Genomic DNA, 21,211 nt, shown 5'->3' on the forward strand with positions numbered 1-21,211 from the left:
GAACGAGGTGTTTGTGAAAGCTACAAGGTTCTGAAGACAAGAGTTTGGCATCAAATGCAACTAGAACACCAACCCTGTCAGATTAGATTCATCAAACACTTTATTCATGGGAAGTTTCCCATGAAGATATTCTAAGTCTCAGTGGGAAATATTTTGGTGTGGTTTTACCAAGCAGAAAACACCCCTGATTCTGGTGGAGTTCTGTTTTATTTGTTAGCAGTTTCGTGAGTAATTCAGGGGCTAGTTCAATGAAAGCTACAGGCTGACAGTACAGGTGATAAAAACAAGCAAAGCAATTTTTCATATTTTGCAGGTATGCAAATGTACAAATTTACAAGCTGAAATGTTGCTTCTCTTAATGGTTGAAAGAAATTACTATTAATTTTACTCTGGTCGTTCTAGGCTTGAAGTTATGGAAAGCTGGAACTCCTACACTTTCAGATGACAATTTTGCAAAGAGTATTTTAATGCTAAAACGATATGGCATATAATTGTCAAGTAATGAGTGCCTTACTGAAAGATCAAATATATACATTCAAGATATCAGTGACTGTCTTATTATAACTGTACTCATTCTGAAATTATTTTGTTGCTATCCTCTTACATATGAAGTCTACAAAACAATTTCATTGCTATATAAATTTCAAAAATGTGTTTATGTAAGCGGTATATACACATTTAATCTTTTTAAAAAATCTATTTGCTTTTTCTTTTAGAAAGTGATGGAATAAACAACACATTCCTTTGGATGAATTTATACAGCATGTGAACTGCCAATTATTCTTTGTGCAGGAATAAGAAAAATCCTTCACTTTCATTTATTAGGTATCAGCTTGATAACAAAAAACTTTTGAATGGCTCATGGTCACAGCAGACCATTAATTGAATGGGATCAGCACTTCTCCTACTAAATTATCTGAAGTCAAGGATTTGGAAGAGATTTTTGCAGCAATGACCCATTTACAAGCTGGACTTAGTCCAGAGACTATAGAGAAAGCCCGCCTGGAACTGAATGAAAACCCAGACATTTTGCACCAGGATATCCAGCAAGTCAGGGACATGATCATCACAAGGCCTGACATTGGGTTTTTACGTACAGATGATGCCTTCATCTTGAGATTTCTCCGAGCCAGGAAGTTTCACCAAATGGAGGCCTTCAGACTGCTGGCTCAGTACTTCCAGTACCGCCAATTAAATTTGGATATGTTCAAAAATTTCAAGGCTGATGATCCAGGAATCAAACGGGCTCTGACTGATGGGTTCCCAGGAGTACTGGAAAATCGTGACCACTGTGGCAGGAAGATTCTTCTGCTTTTTGCAGCCAACTGGGATCAGAGTAGGTAAATGTAGATAGTGTCCTTATTTTTTTGCATACATTTACACTCAACTCATAAATGAATATTTGTGATCATATTTAAAGAAAAGTCATTTTTTTGTAAAATATTTTGTAACCATGAGTCCATTCCACTACAACTTTTGTCCAATCTGATCACCTCTCATTCTTCAGATTTAACACCATCAAGAACAAGGGTATCAGATAAATAGCTTGTGGGTTTGGTTTTTTTTTGCTGTTCTGTTTATTTTTTCCACAAATATTTCCAGGTTTTAGTCAGATAGTGTTGGCTTGCTATAAGTACATTAATGCCTATTATAGAATTGCTTCAGTAATATCATAGATTAGCTTAACAGGTTGTCAGAAAGCAAAACATACTCATAGCTGTTCTTACCATATTTATCCTATCTCCAGACTTATTCAAAGATGATTTTTTTGTTTTAATCATGGCAGGAATTACAGCCTCTTTTATATCTCCAAACTGCATCATAATATCTACACACTCTGGCTAGTTTATACTTGTTAATCTGATAAATAGAAGATTCATGCAAAGCATATTTTCTGTTCAGGTCATTTCTTTACAGAGTACAAGCAAGGGTATCTACCAGCCATTATTATAAAATGATGTTCTTAAATGTTGACATGACTAGTCATTTTTTATCACCTATTTGAAGTGTTATAAAGAAAAGGTGATATTCTCCAGATATCATGTTTGCATTGTCCTCTTTGTCAGAAGTTATTTCATTCCATTTTCCATGCCATCAGGGTGAAATGGAGAAGTTTAATCAGCCGTTATGATTTCTATGTTTAGTGCTACATCTGCTGATTTTCCATAAAAATCACACCAAATAACTAAATTCAACTCAAGATTTGAGCATCAAAAATTCTGAAGAGTTCCAGGCTAGAGTTTGTCTTGGCGGAGTCCTAAGCTGTCCACAAAAGTGTCTTTCATCCTTAGAAGTCAATAGATTAAAGCTTTGCATTTATGTTACAGAAACTACTAGAGATCAGTACATGTGTGTCAGCATTCCTTGTTTTCTGAGAAAATCTTTCACCTCCCTGCAAAAAAAAGTGTTCAGAAGTGCTTCTAATTTTCTTTTCATGCACACATACAGTACATAGATGTACAGAAATACAGTCTTGCATGAAGAAAAATATTTGGTGAAATCCAGATATGAAGCTGGTGCTAGATAAGAGTCTTACTGAGTACAACAGGGCCAGAGCGTATCTCCTGACTTTCTGAACTGTGAACTTCACTTCCTTTCAACCATAGGATCCTTCCTCTAGCAATTGGGCTAGAAAACAATATGAATAAGTAGGTATCTTGAAGTAATAGAAAGCAACAGTTTTACTGGACAGTATCGTGGCTCTGCTGGTTGCATTAAGGGATTTAAGTATTACATAGAGCCGGATTCAGATTTGTGGTCCCTCAACAGAATGAATCCATATGATTAATCTCATTCACCGGAACCTATTCTGGCAAAGTTAAGAATGCTGCTGTCAAAAGCTCCAGCACAGGAGTGTTTTTCCAGCTTCAACTTCCAGCTGCTGTACTGTGTTAATTTAAAACGACCACCATGTTTTCAAATTAGTGTCCTAAATATGTCATCTTTTAACCTACTTTTGAATTCACTGAGAATGCTGCTGCATTTTTGGGAAGTTGCTTTCAGGCAACAAGATTGTACCTTAGCTGCTCTACAGTAGTGGTCCTTGTATTCACTTTTGGTCATGGTGTAAGGATAACAGCTAAGCTCCTTTTCCTCGAGGGAGACCATAGTATTGTTTAAAGGTTAAAAAAATACTTTTGGGAAGTCAGCTCAACAAAGATAGGATTCTGTAAAGTACCACACTAGTTTAACAATTTGCAATATATCTGTGCTTCCAAATGTTAAACAGATATGTTCTCTCAAAATTAGAAATATTTTCTAGGTTGTTTATATTCTGCATCATTCTTCTGTAAACCTTTCCTATCATCTTACCATCATTGCTTTTGTGCAGATGGATGAAGTGATTACAAACTTTTCTTAAGAGCACATCATGTGATAACACAATGTCACATTTCTCTTTGGTAGTTCTCTCCTTTTAGATACAAAATCACCAGATTTCTTAGCTACTCAGTCACATTATGAGCTCATGTTCAGCTCAAGTTTGCTCCTAAGACACTGTTTCCCAAAATAAAAAAAAAGACTGGTAAATGTGTCATACATCCTCATCTATAATGGGGGCACAGCCTAGCATGTGATTCACACTCTTCTGCAGAGCCAAACTTGTTCTCCTCCTTGATTATTGTTGCATGCTTTTTTGTGACATCCACAAAGTTCACTAGCAAGGATTTTATTTTTGCTTCTACATCATTGAAAAAATTAGTGATTATTGTTTTGACTATAACTCCTCAATGGCTAGGAAAAAAACACTAGGATTGATAATTCTTATCCGTAGATGAACTACCTGCAACCTACCATTATGCCAGGCTTTCTTTCATTTAGCATGTGCTGCACTGATTTTGTTTTGCTCCTTTTTTTTTAAGAAAGATTTCTTAAAGGCAATGTCTTTATTTTCACTCTAAGACCCAGGTAGTAACTTCTGCATCTGTTCTTTAATGTTAAAATATGATATAGAATGAAAGACTTCAGTGATATTGAATAAACGAAAATGATCAGATGGATAGAAATGAAAGATCAGATTAATTTCACTTTGAGGGAGAGGAAAAATGTTGAGATATGCTACTGTATGTGAGTGAATCCTTGCAGGGAAGGACCATCATTCACTTTGTTCAGAGGTGCAAAATAATCTAACTGCAAGGTGTGAACTCACCCAGAACTCATTTACACTTCACATATACCACGTCTAACAAAGAAAGCTATTTGTAAATAGAAATCATGGAGTAATAAAAATAGATAAGTATGTCAAACCAGAAACTTGTTTGATGGACTAGCTTGCAATATGAAAATTCAGTTTGTAAAACAAACACATATGTATGTGTATGTAGAGTTGATGGGACTTGAACAAGAATTTCTCATAAATGCATATGCCATGTTCTAGATTACAAGTGCTCCTCCTCACAGCTTCTCATTTTCTCAGTCTCACCAAAACTAAGTGCTCACCCCCGTGATGCACCTTGCGTAAAACTGAACCTTTTAAAGAAGCCAAATAAAAACATGTTTTCAACTGTTAGATTGAGGAAACACTTCTCTAGCAACCACAACTGTTCCTAGGTTGGCTGCTGCCATTTGGTATACCTTGCCCACACATCTGAGAAATGGTGGTTTTAGGTGAAAAATTCAGCAGCAGACATTCATGGATATTCCAAGTAAAGATATTTCCTTTGAGGTTTTTCAGACAGAGTAAAATTTAGTTTTGTGTAAGGAGCCATTGTGACGGCTACTCTATTCATGATATGAGTTACATATTGACCCTTTGCAAGTAGAGCCTGGGGGCAAATGGATGGAAGAGTGCCCACTGTCTTTTACAGCAAAATGGTAATTATTATTATTTTTTTTCATAGCTGGACTATCAAGTCTTAGATGCTATCAAATAGCTTCAAATATTCTGTACGGAAGCCAGAAGGGAAAACTGCTTTATTTACAGCATACATTCCCAAGTCAGCTGCTAGCCATATATTCTCTTTTATTAACTAAGCAGTCCCAAATGCAAGATACCTACCTGTAGAAAAGTGTATTGAGATAGGCTGAAGGGCAAGGAAATACTCTGACATAGTGGTAAACCAACAGCTATAAATATTTTAAAGGATCATGACAGAAAAAATGACATCCTTGTTGAGAATGTTCCTAAATGGTGTAGCTGCAAGAATGTTATCATCAGCAGATCCTGTTTGAATGAATGAATGTCTCTGAGACCAATTATTCCAATATATTTCAAGGATAATCTCAGGTACTTACTAGAATATGATGGAATAAACATCTTTTGAGACTGATTTATGGTCACAGACAAACTGTGGCAATAACTCAGCCTCATAGCTGTTTATTATGAGAGATTGCTGCTGAAATATGATCAGCCCTAACACCAGAATAATTTTTACATAGCATATCTTTATGTTTGGCTAGGGGATGCTGATTTTGTGTTGGGAGATGCTTCATCATTCAAATGTCACAGTGACCAACAAATTGCCTGGAAATACAATATATTAAAAATAATTCATGTTGCATTACTACATTACTAAGCTTGTCTGAAATGGTAGCAGAATTTGGGGTAATAGAGAAAAGAGTTATAACATAAGCAGAATACTAATCTCAAGGAGCAATGCATGCGCAAATTAAACACTGGACAAAGTAGAGCATGACAAGCTCTGCCATGAAATGTTTTAATTTACTCAAAGTCAGCAACTTAATTCAGTTAGTAGAGTTTATTGTAGAAGCTGAGTATGGGAAAGCAGTTTGTAGCCTGTGTGAGTGACAGAAGGATGATATACAAAAATGACAGTTCTGGATAGGGCTAAGAAGGAAATCAAAGAAGAGAGAGAAAATGTATTAAAAAAACGAAGGAAAATAACAGCTGAGAAAGTTACAAGACGTATGCTGAAGGACAAGACAAGCCTGACTGAAAGGAATAAAACCAGTGGAATGAGTTAGGGCAATCTGACACAAACTGAGAGGAGAGAAATGTGAATGATTGGTGTGAGGATGAGGACTGATTGAAGAACACTGGTTCCAGCAAATGAGACAGACAATTGTAGGTGGTCTAAGGGATAACAAAAGGAAATGAAGCACCAACTGGAAGATTGCTCTGTGCCACTTCTTTCTATGAAGAAAACCAAACATAATCCCCCAGCTTTATAAGCCACAGAAGACAGATGATTAAGAAATAATACACACAAACACACATACAACAAAAATGTGCACATAAACAATCCTCCCTTCCCTGGCTGTCTGAGAAGAATAAAATTTTGTGTGAGGGTTTATGCTTGGGTGGCAGAAAAGAGAAACTTCAGAGAGTTGTGATAAGGAGGATTCTGGATATCTTCTCTAGAAAATGACTCATGTTGCTGTGTGAGCCATATATGTCATCTACACAGCTTTTTCCAGGTAATGATTTTTTTTAGGTTCTTTTCTCTGAACTCAGAGCCCCTGTATCAATTTCATTTTATATTAAAATAATCACTTTTTTTCACCACAACGTGGTAGGCGCCAAGCAAGCATCTTACACTTTTAGCAGCTTCAATGCAGCCCTGGGGATGCTTGGGAACTGCTGATGTTAGTCTGCAACTCTAGAGGGATTACAGTGGATAACATGAATTCAATCAGGATATGCATGAGGTTATGGGGCTGTAGGGAATGCCAAGCAGCGCATGAGGGTAAATCTTGCCCCACCACCACATTTGCCACGTTTAAGGTGTTTGTCTGCCTTGGTGAGGCTGGAAGATGTGGAAGATGTCATATCCCGAAGCTGCATTGGTATGAGTGCCTTGCCCATGCATAGTTGGGATGCTCTTGATTATTTCATGAAATAAGTGCCTGCCACAGGCATCTAAAAATCTAACAGACTGAAGAAAGGTGGAGGCCTGAGATGAAAGATGGAGGATATTGAATCACAGAATCATAGAACAGTATAAACACAGAATATCCTGAGTTGGAAAATTCCCACAATGATCCTTGAGTCCAACTCAGGTCTCCAAACAGAACCACCCAAAATTCAAGCCCTCTGTCTGAGAGCATTATTCAAATACCCCTTGAACTCTGGCAGTTTGCAGCAGTGACCACTGCCCTGTGGAGCTTATTGCAGTGCCCAGCCTCTCTCTGGTGAAGAACCTTTTCTTGAAATCCAACCTGGCCCTCTCCTGACTCAGCTCTATGTCATTCTATCAGGTTAAGTGGATTAAAGCCATTCTGATATATCAGCTTAAAACTCTAATTGCTAAAACTCTTCAGTGTAAGATATTTTGCTTCTTTTGACATGGTTAAGCCAATAAAACAGGTGGAGCGGTATAATTAATAGGACAGGAGGCATGACGGCTAAAGAGAAGAAAATGGAATCATTCCATGAGGAAGATGAAAGTCTTATCTTCAGTTCTGCCTGAACTCACTCACACAGTTGCTGTTTTTAATAAGTGCAACAAGTATAGAGAAAATAAAAAGCCGCTACATCTTCCTCCCAGGCCATGATACTTGCAGCTTTGGAAACATCTTGAAGTTTCCATTTGTTGTGGGGGACAGAGGGCAGAAGAAGCTAGTTAGCCTCCTGCTGGAACTATTTTCTCTGTAACTGCCTATTTTCTGTTCATGCTGAGCAAGCTTGCATCAACAAAAACTCATTTTTAAGAGAAAGGTAAAAGGTAAGTATCTTTTTTGGAACTTTTTCTCAAAAGATGGAATTACTTTTTCACTGCAAACATGCAGTGGACAACAGGTCTGTGTACACATTAACATATAGGGTGCCAGTTATCTTGCATTCATGTGGTTTAAATCATAGCACCAAGCAGTGTTTTGTTGCTACAGAGATCAATAACAATCTATTTGAAAAATGAATGTGGGTGAAGTGCATAATATTCCATGACACACCTTCAGAGAACTGAAATTCAGGATTTGAATGAAATTAGAAAATTCTATACTACTGATTTATATGTCATCCTAACTAAAACTGTTTATTTAAAATGTTTTTTTTCTTTGAATTTAACATTAACTTGGTTTTATGAAATATCAAGATGTAATGAAAAATAATTCCTTGATGTCCATGGCAGAAGTTCAATGGTGGCAAGTGAAAGAGCTGCCATGTTTCCGAAGCAACAAGTGAAGAGATGCCAGAGTAATTCAGAAGTGCAGAAGAACATGGAGCAGGAGCAGTCAGGCTGACTGAACAGCACACAGTTCAGGGCCTACACCTCTCTATGCATACTGCTCTCTCTTTGTAGAGGTTTTATCTGAGCATGATGGAGATGTTCTCTAATTTATGGAGGCTCTTGGACATCCACCCTGGACCGCTGTCAGCTTGGCTAAAAATCCCAGTTTTATATGTGAAATATGCACAGATCAATCTACAGGGTATATATGGTGCCTATACTCTGAGTGCTGGGATGTGTATTAACACACTGCATTGCTTATCTATAAGTTCTGACCAGGAAATTCCACACCTGAACTTTACTTTACCTAGAGAATCTCCATCCTTCCCTATTATCTTGGACCTGTGATCCTCCAAGCTGTTGAACCTCTGTGAGGTTCTGAACAAGAACATATTGCCTTGTTTTCGCAGGGATAATCCTACCCTCTGTTGTGCAAGTACAAAAATAGAAGTATATAGAAAGAGAAAAGACTGCTAAAAAATTCTGCTTTCAAATGCACTACAAAATTCATTTGAAAACTGCAATAATAAAAGAGGAGGAATAAACTCTCACCTAGGGAGAGACAGTAGAAAATAATTCCACTTTTTCAGTATTCATTTATATGTAAGCCACTTTTAGTTGGCTACTGCAATCTAAATTCAGTTTCACTCTGATAAAGCTTTAAATTCTGTTTTAATAAAAGAGAACTTTGCAAGTCTGAGAAAAGGGGCAGCTTGTATACAGTGCAGCTGCTTTTTTTTTTTTCTTTTTTCTTTTTTTGCCCAGCATCTTATTATTCTCTGTTAAAATACATGCACAGGTACACATGGACTAGAGGGAATGGCCTGCAGTTGCACCTGGGGAGATTCAGGTTGGACGTTAAGAAATACTACTTTTCCTAAAGAATGGTCAGGCACTGGAAAGGGCTGCCCAGGGAGATGGTTAAGTCACCAAACCTGGAAGTGTTCAAGAAACATTTAGATGTTGTGTTGAGGGACAAGTTTTAAAGAGAACTATTGGTGATTGGTGGATGGTTGGACTTGTAGGTCTTTTCTAACCTTGGTGATTCTATGATTCTATGTGCATTCACTTCCTTTCAGAGAATATTTTATACAACTCATTTTTTTTTTTTTTTTAAGTTCATCATAACATGAAAGATTTATTTAAAACAAAAACAAAAACAAAACAAAAACAAAAACAAAAAAACAACCATGTCAGATGTAGACTGTGTTAAAAGCCAGCAAGCCTTCTAAGACATCAGACATACCTGTTGTTACTGATTTAATTGTGGCTCTACTGAGATCTCTCACTTCTTGTTTTGTTAAAAAAGGTGTCCATGATCAATTAATGGAGATAATACTGACTACACAGGAAAAGATTTTGAGGGAAATTCTGGACTACAAATGGAACAGTTCAGCAAGGTAATGCCACTGAGAAAGAAGTTTATTAGCTGGAAAGCTGTCTGCAGGACACCAGCAGCCATTCAACATTACTCCCCTCAACAGAACTGTAATCAAAGTACTAGCACAACATACAATAAGAGCTAAACGAGGAAATGAATAATAGAACAAGAAATATGGAAAATAGGACAATGTGGGAACAATTAAAGGCAGTGAGAAGAAATGGGATGAAATCTTCCCTTTACAAATAAACGTTTACCTTAGTGAAAGGTGATACTGGCAAGCTATTGACCATCTCATTGGGGATGGGAATGCAGAACAAAAGCAAATTAAGTAATCTTCAGAAAACCAGAACAAGATCTCTGAAGATTAGCAAACATTGTGCAGTGATTAAAATGCTTCAGGACTTGAATAAGTAATTGAGGCAATCTGTGAACTTTTTATTACTGGATTTTCTACTGAAGAAGTAAGACAAACCTGGACTACTTCTGATGACACATTGCGGGTCATGTATGAGATGTTGTCAGGTCACTTTTTATCCCTTATTTCTAGGATTAATTTGCCTTCGGAAAAAGCCTCTGAAGAGGATAAACTCTGAAGATGCTTTGAGCTATCTTGCAGTTTAAGAACATAAAGATTATATCAGTAAGCCGTAGTATATAAAGTACAATGGTCTATCTTATATATAAAAGATGTTGTGTAAAAGCAATTTTTCCCTTCTGGGATTCTGAGTACATGCTGGGTGCTTTATGCCTCTGTTATACTTGAAAATGGATGCCTTTGGTGTTTAATGATATTCCAGTATCAACATTTCTTGTGACGGAGCTGTGCTTCCCATTCTTGGTACGCTAAAGGAAACATAATGGCTGCAAAGTTCCAGTTGTGTTGGAGTCTTCTTGCTGGATTAGAAACTGTTTGAAATCACTAAGTAATGTGAATATTCTACTGCTGTGTAAAGGTTGCTATGCCTATATCTTTAGGTATACAGACCATCTAGATATAGTCATCTTATAGAGGTTTCCTGTCATGACTGCAGTAAAAGAAGTTCTAAGAATTAAGGAATCTATCAGTGAGCAAGTAGTCTACTAGGAAGAGTATGCAGATGAGGTTGGGGAGAATGGGACTTTCATATGACTGTTTTACTTTTGAAGGTATTGGGATTTTCCATGGGCATTTCTGAAGAACTGAGTTTGGCTATTGCATGAAACATTTCATGCAGCCATAGTGCTGGCTACATGTTCATGGATAGCATGCTCCAGCCAACATAAGAACCTCATGGCATGTTCTGTTGGCTGCCACTGAGAACAGCAGAAAGAGAATTTTCAGAGCTTTTTTCTGGACCTACTGCATTCCTACAGCCAAACACACTTAATTACTGCAGAGCTACATTCATCTTAACTGTGAACTACACTGGAGAATGTTTCTGGCATAGATAAGTATGTAGCCTCTGAGATCTTAAATATGCCTCTTGAATACTTCTGGACCTAACACAACAGAAATACTTGCAGACCTACCACATCAGAAATGCTTTCTTAATAGAGTGGGCTTGAACTTTAAGGAGTTTAATATGCTGTCTCATTCAACTATACCAGAACCGGTGAGAGACAAGCTCTGAATAGCAAAGGTTAAATTAACATATAAAGCAGGAAGGTAACCTGCAGACAATTGTCAAATGTGATAAAATGCAAGCAGTTATATGCACAGTATGTGCATAATATAGCTGCACCAAAGCTCTTGTTTGGTCAACATGCACCATGGCTGTTGAGCTGGGTGAGTGCTTATGGCATAATGTATTTAAAAAGAAATTGAATTACTACTGGTCAATTTGTGCTCACTTGCAACCAAATCAGTCTTGCATGTGAATTTGTGCATTTTTTTGCTGTCAGGTCCCTAGAAAATCAACATGGAGAAGAGAAAAGCAGCGCTGACTTCCTTCCTTAAATGAAGAAGGGATCTCCCTGAGGGCTGGAAGCAGCAGGGAACCACAGGGACTCAGGTCAGGGCCTGGCTGCTCATCCTGTCCCACTGCCCCACCAGGAGATGGGCATTAGGCATCTCCCCGGGGACAGGACAAGGTTGGATGCAGCTCTGTGGGTGGGGATCTGGGTTGGAGTTGGTGAGGGAAACTGGGGTCAGATATGTCTTAGAAGGGCTGGGCAGGGCTATAGGGATTGTTCAAAGCCAAGGTCAGGTGGGAGGATAATCCCCAGGTGAGGGTATGGACAATCAGAGTCCATGGCCAGGCATGGTATGTGACACAGCTCAGCTGGGACCAAGGGCAAGAGATTAAATTTAAAGCAGCACTTCTAAGGCCTCTTCCAAATCCTTCTCTGCCAAATCCTTCTCTGTCAAAGCTCTATCCCATCAGACAGCCTGTAGCTGGCTGCATCCCAGTCAAGGAATGCATTCTGGGCCTGATGGAGAGGCTTCCAGGGAAGAAAGGTCAAACATTTAACTGGTGACATGGAAGAAGTAGCGTTTCCAATGGGTCACACCACTTCCTTAATCATGATTCCAGAAAGATACAGAAAGAAACTGGAACTAGCTCCAAACTGCAGACAGACTTCAGGTCTGACGCAGCTCTTACACCATGGAGAATAGGACAAACCATTTGACTGCTTTTTTCTCACTGAAGAAACTCTCCTTCTCCCAATGACATGGTGGAAAATCTTGTGCCTACTGCCTAAACTTGGCCAAAGCTGTGTATAAATGTCTACAGTTGCTTCCTTGTGAGCAAGACAGGATAACAGGAGAAAAAACAACCAAACAACAACAACAACAAACATCAGGAGAAATGGAAATAATCATGCTAGAAGTTAGCTAAGACTTCAGGACCAAATCTGCAGTCACTGGTGCTCATTTTTACTAGTCCTGCCCTTTCTTTGGTCACTCTCTTCTTTGAAGTGCTAAGACAAAACAGGACTCGCTGCAGACACAAGTAAGTGAACTGAATGAATCAGAGCAATTTCAGATGAATTAGGTCTTAAATCACCTCTATTATCACAAAGCAGGTGTGATTTATAGCTGTGTCCTCCAAGGGAATGGCGGAGTGGGACAGAACAGAAATGAAGGGCTGTGGTCAGGCAGAGGGGAGGAAGACTTTCATCAATGCCTTGCTTACAAAAGGGCCCATCTTGCCTTGTTCTTCCAGCAGTGTATGGTGTCATAAAGTTTTTTCTTTTCTTTTTTTTTTTCTTTTTTTTTTCTGAATGTAAAATAACCTAATTCATGCCATTAATCCTACTGTAGGACCGTCAGTAAAACTTGTGCACATGACTAGGTCAGAATATGTGAACTTAAATACTGATTTCTGACTCTAACTTTCATGAAAATGAGTTAGAAAAATGCATGGCTGACCTATTTTTTCCCCCCCCAAAACATGTATATTAAAGGGTTCATGCATTCCAAAACAGCGAGAAGACGAACAGTTTTTATAATACCTGACTCAGCAACGAATATACAAACATATATATGAGCAACCCCAATGAATTCAGCTATGGAAACAAAATGCAGTACTGAGACTATTCATGTTCATTATACTAGATATTTGCTTGCATACCTCATAGGTTAATATACTCCTCTTGCAGAAAAGAAAGCTGAGCATTTACTTGACTGTTCAGCAATGGAGCTAATACTATTATGCTGGCTCTGGATGGTCTGGTCTAGTGGTTGTGACCCTCTATGACTGCAAAATATCAGCCAAAGCTGAATGAGCTCAATGAAACATAATGGAAGAATGTTGATTTCTGATAGATTAGGGGAAAAAAAACTAAAAACACAGAGTGGCTGGAAGCGCTCTACTTTGTGTGCGTATATGGTTTTTGATTTTGGTTTAGTTTAAAATTGTTTGTTTTTTCTTTTCCAAGCGAAACAAACCACAGCACAGTGGGTTCTTTTTGCAAAGGCTTCATCACATGTACTTTGTCTATGATATTGCCATAGGATTTTTTTATAGTATGCATTTTTGTGAAGTCAAACGATTGACTAAAGAGATATACGTACCACAGCTGCCTTTAAACAGATGAATTCTGCTGCTGTTAAAACTGTGATTAGATCTATAAGAATTATTCTTTTCTGACTAATTTCCCACTTCAAAAACTAGGATGTGGTTAGCAAGCCACTCTCCATCATCCTTCAACAGTCTTGGATAAGAAGGGATGTGCTGGTGGACTGGAGACTGGCAAACGTGATGCCCATCTTTAAAAAAAAAAAAAAAAAAAAAGGGAAAGATAATTTTGGTAGCTACAGATCTATCAGACTCATCTTGGTGCCGGGGAAGGTTATGGAACAGATAATCTTGGGAGCCATCATGAGCCAGTTAAAAGTCAACCAGGGAATCAGGCCCAGCCGGAAAGCTGCCTGATGGAAAAGAGACCTTGGTGTACTGATGGACAATTGGCTGAATATGAGCCAGCAGTGTGCCCAGGTGGCCAAGAAGGCCAATGGCATCCTGGCTTGTATTGGGAATGGTGTCGTGAGCAGGACTAGAGAAGTCATCCTGCCCCTGTACTCAGCATTGGTGAAGCGTGAGGCCTCACCTTGAGTACTGTGTTCAGTTTTGGGCACCTCAGTGCAGAAAGGACACTGAGGTGCTGGAGCAGGTCCAAAGAAGGGCAACAAGGCTGGTGAAGGTCTTGGAGAATTTGCCCTATGAGGAGAGACTGAAGGAACTGGGCCTGTTTAATCTGGGGAAAAGGAGGCTGAACGGAGACCTTATTGATCTTTTTCCAATATCTGAAAGGTAATTACAGCAAGAGCAGGGTTGGTCTCTTCTCACTGGTGACAGGTGACAGGACAAGGGGAAATGGTCTCAAGTTGCACCAGGGTAAGTTTAGGTTGGATATCAGGAAAAACTTCCTGACAGAAAGGGTTGTTAAGCAGTGGAATAGGCTCCCCAGGGAGGTGGTTGAGTCACCATCCCTGGATGTGTTTAAAAACTATTTGGATGTGGTTCTCAGGGACATGATTTAGCAGAAGGTTGTTAGAGTTAGTGTAGTTTGGTTAGGTTGTGGTTGGACTCGATGATCTTTAGGGTGTTTTCCAACCCGAGCAATTCTATGATTCTATGACTCTATGGTTCTATAATAACAGAAGAAAAAAATGTCACCTGATGTAGATGCAGTTTATTAACAAACTGCAATTTTTTTATAATATGAAATTGCAGCTCCAACATATTAAATTTTCCAATTATCAGTTATGGTTCAAATGTGTACAGTGCCATATCCTGAAAAGTAGGCTTTGCTCATTTAAAAATAGACTTCAAGTTGCATTTCTTCCAGTGAAACAGAGTACGTTAATGGCAACACCCACTCCCTGACTTTCTTACCATTGAGATGACAACCCATTAGATCTCTAGGAAGACTAATGGTGACTTTCTATTTTTATAAAGTTTTGCCTGTATGCTGTTTTTAATAGGAAGGAATAGATGAAAAAATATAATGTGTTTCTTTGGAAACAAGCTTGTTCTTTATGCAACTGTTTTTCAGAAAAGAAGTACAGACTAAGGGATGATTTCTTTGTTCAAGATTTCCACACATACTTTAGTACTGAAATTTTCCTTCTATATTTTTCTCAAGGACATATTACTAGACTTGCTGTGATTATATTTACTGATTATTTTCCTGTTGTCCATGTTTGTTACTCTTCTTGTTTTTAGTAGAGATCCTGGTTGCTTTAGCCATCCAGCTCCAGAGATGGCCTCCTTCCAAAGAGAAGTGAGGCAGGACATCAGTGTGAATTGAATTCAAAACACAAAAACGTTATCTATCTATTATTTTCTGTTTTTGTTACACATTTTGATGTGTGTGTAATTATTTATAATGGAACAGTATAGAGAAGCACCTTAATCGAATTTATTTATCCACATGTATTGTATGCTCTATTGTACAAAAGTTGGACAATTTAGGAAATTGCTGATGCCTTCTGCAGCAAGAAATTAATGAAACTTTTCTTTCAGAATCCCCACTGTTGCAATTAGCACGTGATTCTGTTTCAGTTCAACTGAATTTTAATAGTTTGTAAACAATATTTTTTTTTTCACTGGCAATTCTAGAGAAAATCTGATAGTCTGCCAAAATAACATCACACTAGTTTTCCAAGGCAAAAACCACACAGTACATGCAGCACTAATCTGTACCCTACAGGGAGGTACTGGCATGTACTGAAAAAACATGCTGGCATCATGCATAGGAAACATCATAAGACATAAGAAACTCAAGTTGGACTTCCTTTCTCCATACCAATGCAAGGCTTCATAATCTCATTTCTAATTTCTTTGAGTTCTCAAATTAAACAGCTACTGTACACTGCAGCTATCAATAGACAACACAAAGATACATTCTATCCCATCCAGGACAATGTCTCTTGCTATTCCACCATACTAGATGGTGGAATAAGTCAAATCCTGGTAAAATATGCAGGTAAAACTACTGAGTAAATGCTCCAGGTAGATTGTCTTTTTTTTTTTTTTTTTTTTTTTTTTTTTTTTTTTTTTAAGGGAGAAATAATGTACCAAAGTACAGTATTCTGAGAAAATTGAGTACTAAGAAACTACGGAGAACTGATGTGAGTTTTAAAATGTGTTTTATTTTCCCTTTTGTGATTATGATATTTGAACTCATACTTAAAAAATTGACTACAGCCCATTTTTGTCTGCTGATCTTCTACAGTGGTATTTTGAGAAAAGACAATAGGAACTATGACTGTTTCTAATTTTTCTCTGCAAGCTGGAATTTCACATTTTTGTTCCACAATTATTTCATCTGTTTTGAGAAAGCCAGTCTGAACATAGTTGTATTTCTAAATGAACTGGGTCAGTCTCATTAATTTGCTCACATTGTTGATTTGGAAAAATGTCCTCTAGGTTTGTGGACACTGCGTGGTAGAGAGGCCTTCTAAGCTCAACTTTTTTTTTTTAATTTTTCTTTCTTGAAATTCTCTTGGAAAGCCATATTTTGCATCTTCAAGACCTAAAGAGATGTCAAAGAAATCCCATATACCCAAGGACAGCTCACATCCTCATTTGTAAAGCAGGATGTGGTTGTGCCTCTTTCTGGATTAGAACAATTTTTGTTACACTTATCACTATTACTTTATATAGCAGTAATAAAATCCACTACAAAAGATCTTTATCTTCCTTTAGGCTGAACTCTTTTGCTCCATTGCTGTCATTCATACAAAAGAACACTTAGTAAAAGACCATTAAAGAGCTGAATATACTTGATTTCAGTATTTCCTCTTCAAAAGGAGACATGCCTCACTCACTGGTGTTCTTACAGTAGCAGTTGTCACTCATACCTTTCATACTGTCTGTATAATTTAATTCAACACTAGCTCCTAAGAATTCTCCTACAATGTACTGTGATCCAGACTGATGTTTTCCACAACCTTTGATTTCTACTTATTAGTCATAAGATTCATTGGGTTATGTCATCTATTTTCTTGGTTGTCAAACTGAAGAGTTGTGTCAATGGCATTCAGTTCACCCACAACAACTACTGTCAGCTGCTTTTGTCACAGGAGGTCTGAATGCCCAGTGAAGTCTGTGACAAATCTGGAGAATGTTAGTAAGAAGACACACCTTTTTTTCTAATTCCACTGGTAACCTTAAATTTGACTCATCATTCTTGGGTGGATTGCATCAGATTTTATATCTTGTTAAAGATTTGATGAAGTCTGGAGTCTTCCACAGCTACATCTTGTTTATATTTTCAATGGATTTCTGGAAAAAAAAAATTCTGTGCTCTTGGGGGGAAATTAAGATCGCTATTAATTTCTTCACTTTCTCCAGTGATTTTGCATGAAGTATGATCCATTCAAAAGTGGCTAGGATGAAAACTGCCCTGTTTTTCTTGGTCTTCATGGGACTCTGTATAATCTTCAGCATAACTGTGAAAAGCAGTTTCTTTGTGTCTGACAGTGTCACAATCCCAAGCACTTTTAACCACCTCTCTATTTCATTTTTTTTTTAGTCCTTCTTCTCTTCTCAGTTGACCCATTATTGTGAATTTTTTTCAATTTTTACTTTTGAGGAGATCTGCAAATAACTTATTTTCTGGACTGCTGTCTTATGAATTTTTATAGCATCTGTTTCGAGTTCCCCAATGATCTTTTCTACATCAATAATATCAAGTTCCTTCATCTTGTCAGCAGTATCAAAGTTGTCTATTGTTCCAGTGGGAAACCTCTTTGATATGTAGCTCTTGACATATCTTTTCATTTGCTTATAAGAAAATCTTAAAGTATTTTCATGTCTGTCTTTTACTGGCCCGCAGGAGCTTCAACTAAAATAATGTATAGCTTTTTGTGATTGACATCTCTTCTGTACATATTTTTAAAGTCTGCTACTTTCTCTGCCTAGATTTAGGTACAGCATGAACATAGGTGTATAGTTTTTCCTGATTTAATAACTTTTTGAAGAGTTTACTGAGACATGCTTGTGTTTCTACTTTTTGCAACTTTTTCTTCCCATTTCTTGACATTTCCCTTAACCAGTATCTCTGAAAAGACTCAGCTTTGATTATTTTGATTTGATGATGATGTCCCACATGACTTCATCAGTCTTTTCTTGCTGTTCTAGAGACGATGGAGCTCCAAGTTTTTTAGAAACATGATTCTTTTACATCATCCTCTATATTATGACACAATTTTTCTGGAGAAATTTTCTAGAGAAAAATTGTTAAGTTTGGAGACTTTAATGTTCCTGATTGTTTTGTTCACAAATTTCTTCCAATGTGTTTTGTCCAGTAGAATCAATTCTATTTTCTAAAAGGGACCCACCAACAGAATATTTTTCAAAATATGAGCAGTTCTCCTAGGCAAGTTTTGATTCTCATTTGTCAAGCACTCTAAATTTAGACTACCTGTAACTTTAATGATAGGAAATGGAGGTGGACCATCCTTACACCTTAGGCTTCATGGTGACTTCAGGTTAGGCACTAGAAGGAGAGAGGTGACTTGGTGCATACCTTTTGTGTTCATTAGCTTGTGGTGATCAGCTGAAACTTAATTACCTGCAAATTCAAGCACAGAGAAGGAGTCTGCTTCTCAGCTGAATGATTAAGCTTTTCAACACAGAGAAGGAAGCAAGTTTCTGAATGAACTTCCAGGCATTCTGCAACATTATTCAGAGGTCTCTGGTTTGATGAATACCCCACAGGTACTCAGTGTTTGAATATGCATAAGCAATAATATAACCTTTGTAATTCTGAACTCAACACTTTCAGAATATGTATGCATTGGCAAGCAGCGTTATTTGATTTTAACTCTACTGTTTGATTTAGTCTTCGTTGAGGTCTGCTGTGACTGTTTGCAAACCAAAGGGCCAATTAAATAATTTTGTTGGAATTGTCTGAGGTAAAGTATGTAAACATGCCATTTAGTTAGCTTACCAAAATTCTTTTGGGGAATTGAAGTATAAAAATATTTTTGGGAATACTAACAGATATTCCAGTGAATTCTTGCCTTGCATGTAAAAGTGGCCCTGAAATTTCATGTAGATAACAGGATCTGTAAGTGGCAAAAAGATATCTTGCAATAGTATTTTTTCCAGATATAGAATGGTGAAATGACCAAAAAAAAAAAAAAAGTCATAGGCTAGTAAAAATTAGCAAAAATTGTGGAAAACAACAGGAATAACCTAGAAAAGCAGAATTCATTAGGAAGAAAGATAAAACCCAGTGAAGGTCTAAGTCAGTGCAAGAGCATTGTATTTAATATGTGGCCACATCTTGTATGCAGATCCTTCATTCTCTCTTATCTATATGCAGTTTCTTCTGGGTTTTCAATTACTGTTAATCTTTTTAGAAAAAACATCAAGTCGTTATGGATAGCACAATTAAGAAGTGTACTTACTGTGCAATGGTGGTCAGAAAAGTTAATAAGATGTTAGGCTGAATTAAGAATGAGACAGAGAATAAATAGGAAAAGATAACATTCTTTTATGTATGATATTCCAAACTCACCTTGGATGCTGAATTCAATTTACATTGTATTATCTCAAAACAAGGGAATATAAAAAATGCACCAACCCCCAAAAAAGAGCAGTAGAAGGAATTCATTAGAGTTATGAATGAATGAGGTAATCATATCAGGACAGAACAAAAAGTCCAGGACTATTTAAAATGGAAAGATGTTAAAGAAGTAGTGGAAATACAGGTAGAATTATATAAAGAAAAAATGATTCAATAGACACTTAATCAGTAATGTCATTTGTGCCTTCTTATAGTAACAGAACAAGGGAGCTGTATAATTGCTTTCTGCAGCTAGGCAGTAGCTTCATAATGTTCAAAAGAAAGTCCTTTCCTTTTCTGTAATGAAAAATTAACTTGTGGAACACAACGATGCAAGAAATTGAGCAAATAACATCATGTAATTCAAGAATGGATTGTAATGCTGGAAGGCAGTAAGAAAAGGCTTGCAATCACACAGAATAAAGTAAACAACTCAAGTCATCAGTCCTAATGCTTCTAACTATAAGCTATACAGCATTCTTGTTGTTTCATCATTACTACAATCATGCTTTGAAGAAACAGTGTCCTCACAACAGTGTTAAAATCAGAATGATCTGAGAGAGTATCCTAAGCTGGAACCATCAGTTTTTTCCCATGTGTTATCTCCTAAATATCCCCAGCAGTGGATATCCCTAACCTGAAATCAGCACAAATGCACTCTTCTCGTGGTCACTTCAGGGGAAATTGTATTTGAGACTATCCATTCACATTACTGCAGTTGCTCTGTAATATTGTTTTTGTGGACATGTTTAAAGGTGGTAGTGCAGGACTTCTAATAATTTGCAGAGGATTGTAATACAGTGCCAGTTTTTTACCTAACAAGCAAAGGGAAGAGTGGATGTCACTTCTCATTTTCCACATGTAGATCCCTTTGGTAGAAGCTGGTCATGCCAGGGGTCTGAAGAGTTCCATCCTCTGCACTCCCAGCCACGAAGTACAGAGGCTATGGAGGTCCCTTTTTCTTAGGTGAGATGCACATAAGAAAGGGTCGTTGTACAGTCACATTAATATCAAGGACAAAGTACTCATCTGCAAGCAAGCCCACAATATGAATGAGTGTATGTACGTAGGAGGAGATTTGTAAGACAGGCTTGGATGCAAAGCATACATTTCAGGATTTATTGGTTGCTATGGAGTTCAACTGAAGCAGAAGGTGTAGGCAAAACACCTCAGTACTTGTATATAGAAGAACCTCAGGCAGAAACGTAACATGGTGAATATTTCTGTATCTTTAAGAAAGCCCTTAACAGGCAATTTTTGGACGATAACAGAATAAACTAATGCAGGTATTTTTCCTGAAAGCTTGTCCATTTCTCCTTCATTGGCAATGGCAGAGGCATTCAGCTTGCTCCAAGAATGAATTCAAAGCCAGCCAGATTTCTGTGGGTGACTGGCCTCCATTCAGTTATACACTAAGCAGTGAATTTCTAATGCTGTTAAACATAGTACAGGCCTCATCTTAATCTATTCCATTCTTTGCACACAGTATATTGCTGGACTAAGGGCTTCCACAGAAAAAAAACATCATTACATTTCTGTATTCAGCCTCTTATCCTGGCTATAAAGTGCTTTGGGAATTTTATTTATCGGCTCAAACTGATGCTATCTGTTCGCTAAAAAGCAGGAGTTTCATTCAATAGGAATTTCGCCTTCAGATATCCTACTTCTACAAAAAAATAAAAAATCTGTTATTTGG

At 37.5% G+C, this 21,211-nt stretch overlaps 1 protein-coding gene across 1 annotated transcript in view; it reads left to right on the top strand.

Annotated features, from left to right (window-relative positions):
• Nucleotides 1-755: 755 nt before the first annotated feature.
• Nucleotides 756-21,211, top strand: part of CLVS1 (clavesin 1) — an 84,170-nt gene continuing 63,714 nt past the window's right edge. The window contains exon 1 of the mRNA XM_003205070.5: nt 756-1,340. Coding sequence (XP_003205118.1) covers nt 952-1,340 — 389 coding nt within the window. The 5' untranslated portion in view covers nt 756-951. The remainder of the gene's footprint in view (nt 1,341-21,211) is intronic.

This window comes from Meleagris gallopavo, chromosome 3 (genome assembly GCF_905368555.1).
Source record: "Meleagris gallopavo chromosome 3, MGAL_WU_HG_1.1, whole genome shotgun sequence".
Classification (NCBI taxonomy): Eukaryota; Metazoa; Chordata; class Aves; order Galliformes; family Phasianidae; genus Meleagris; species Meleagris gallopavo.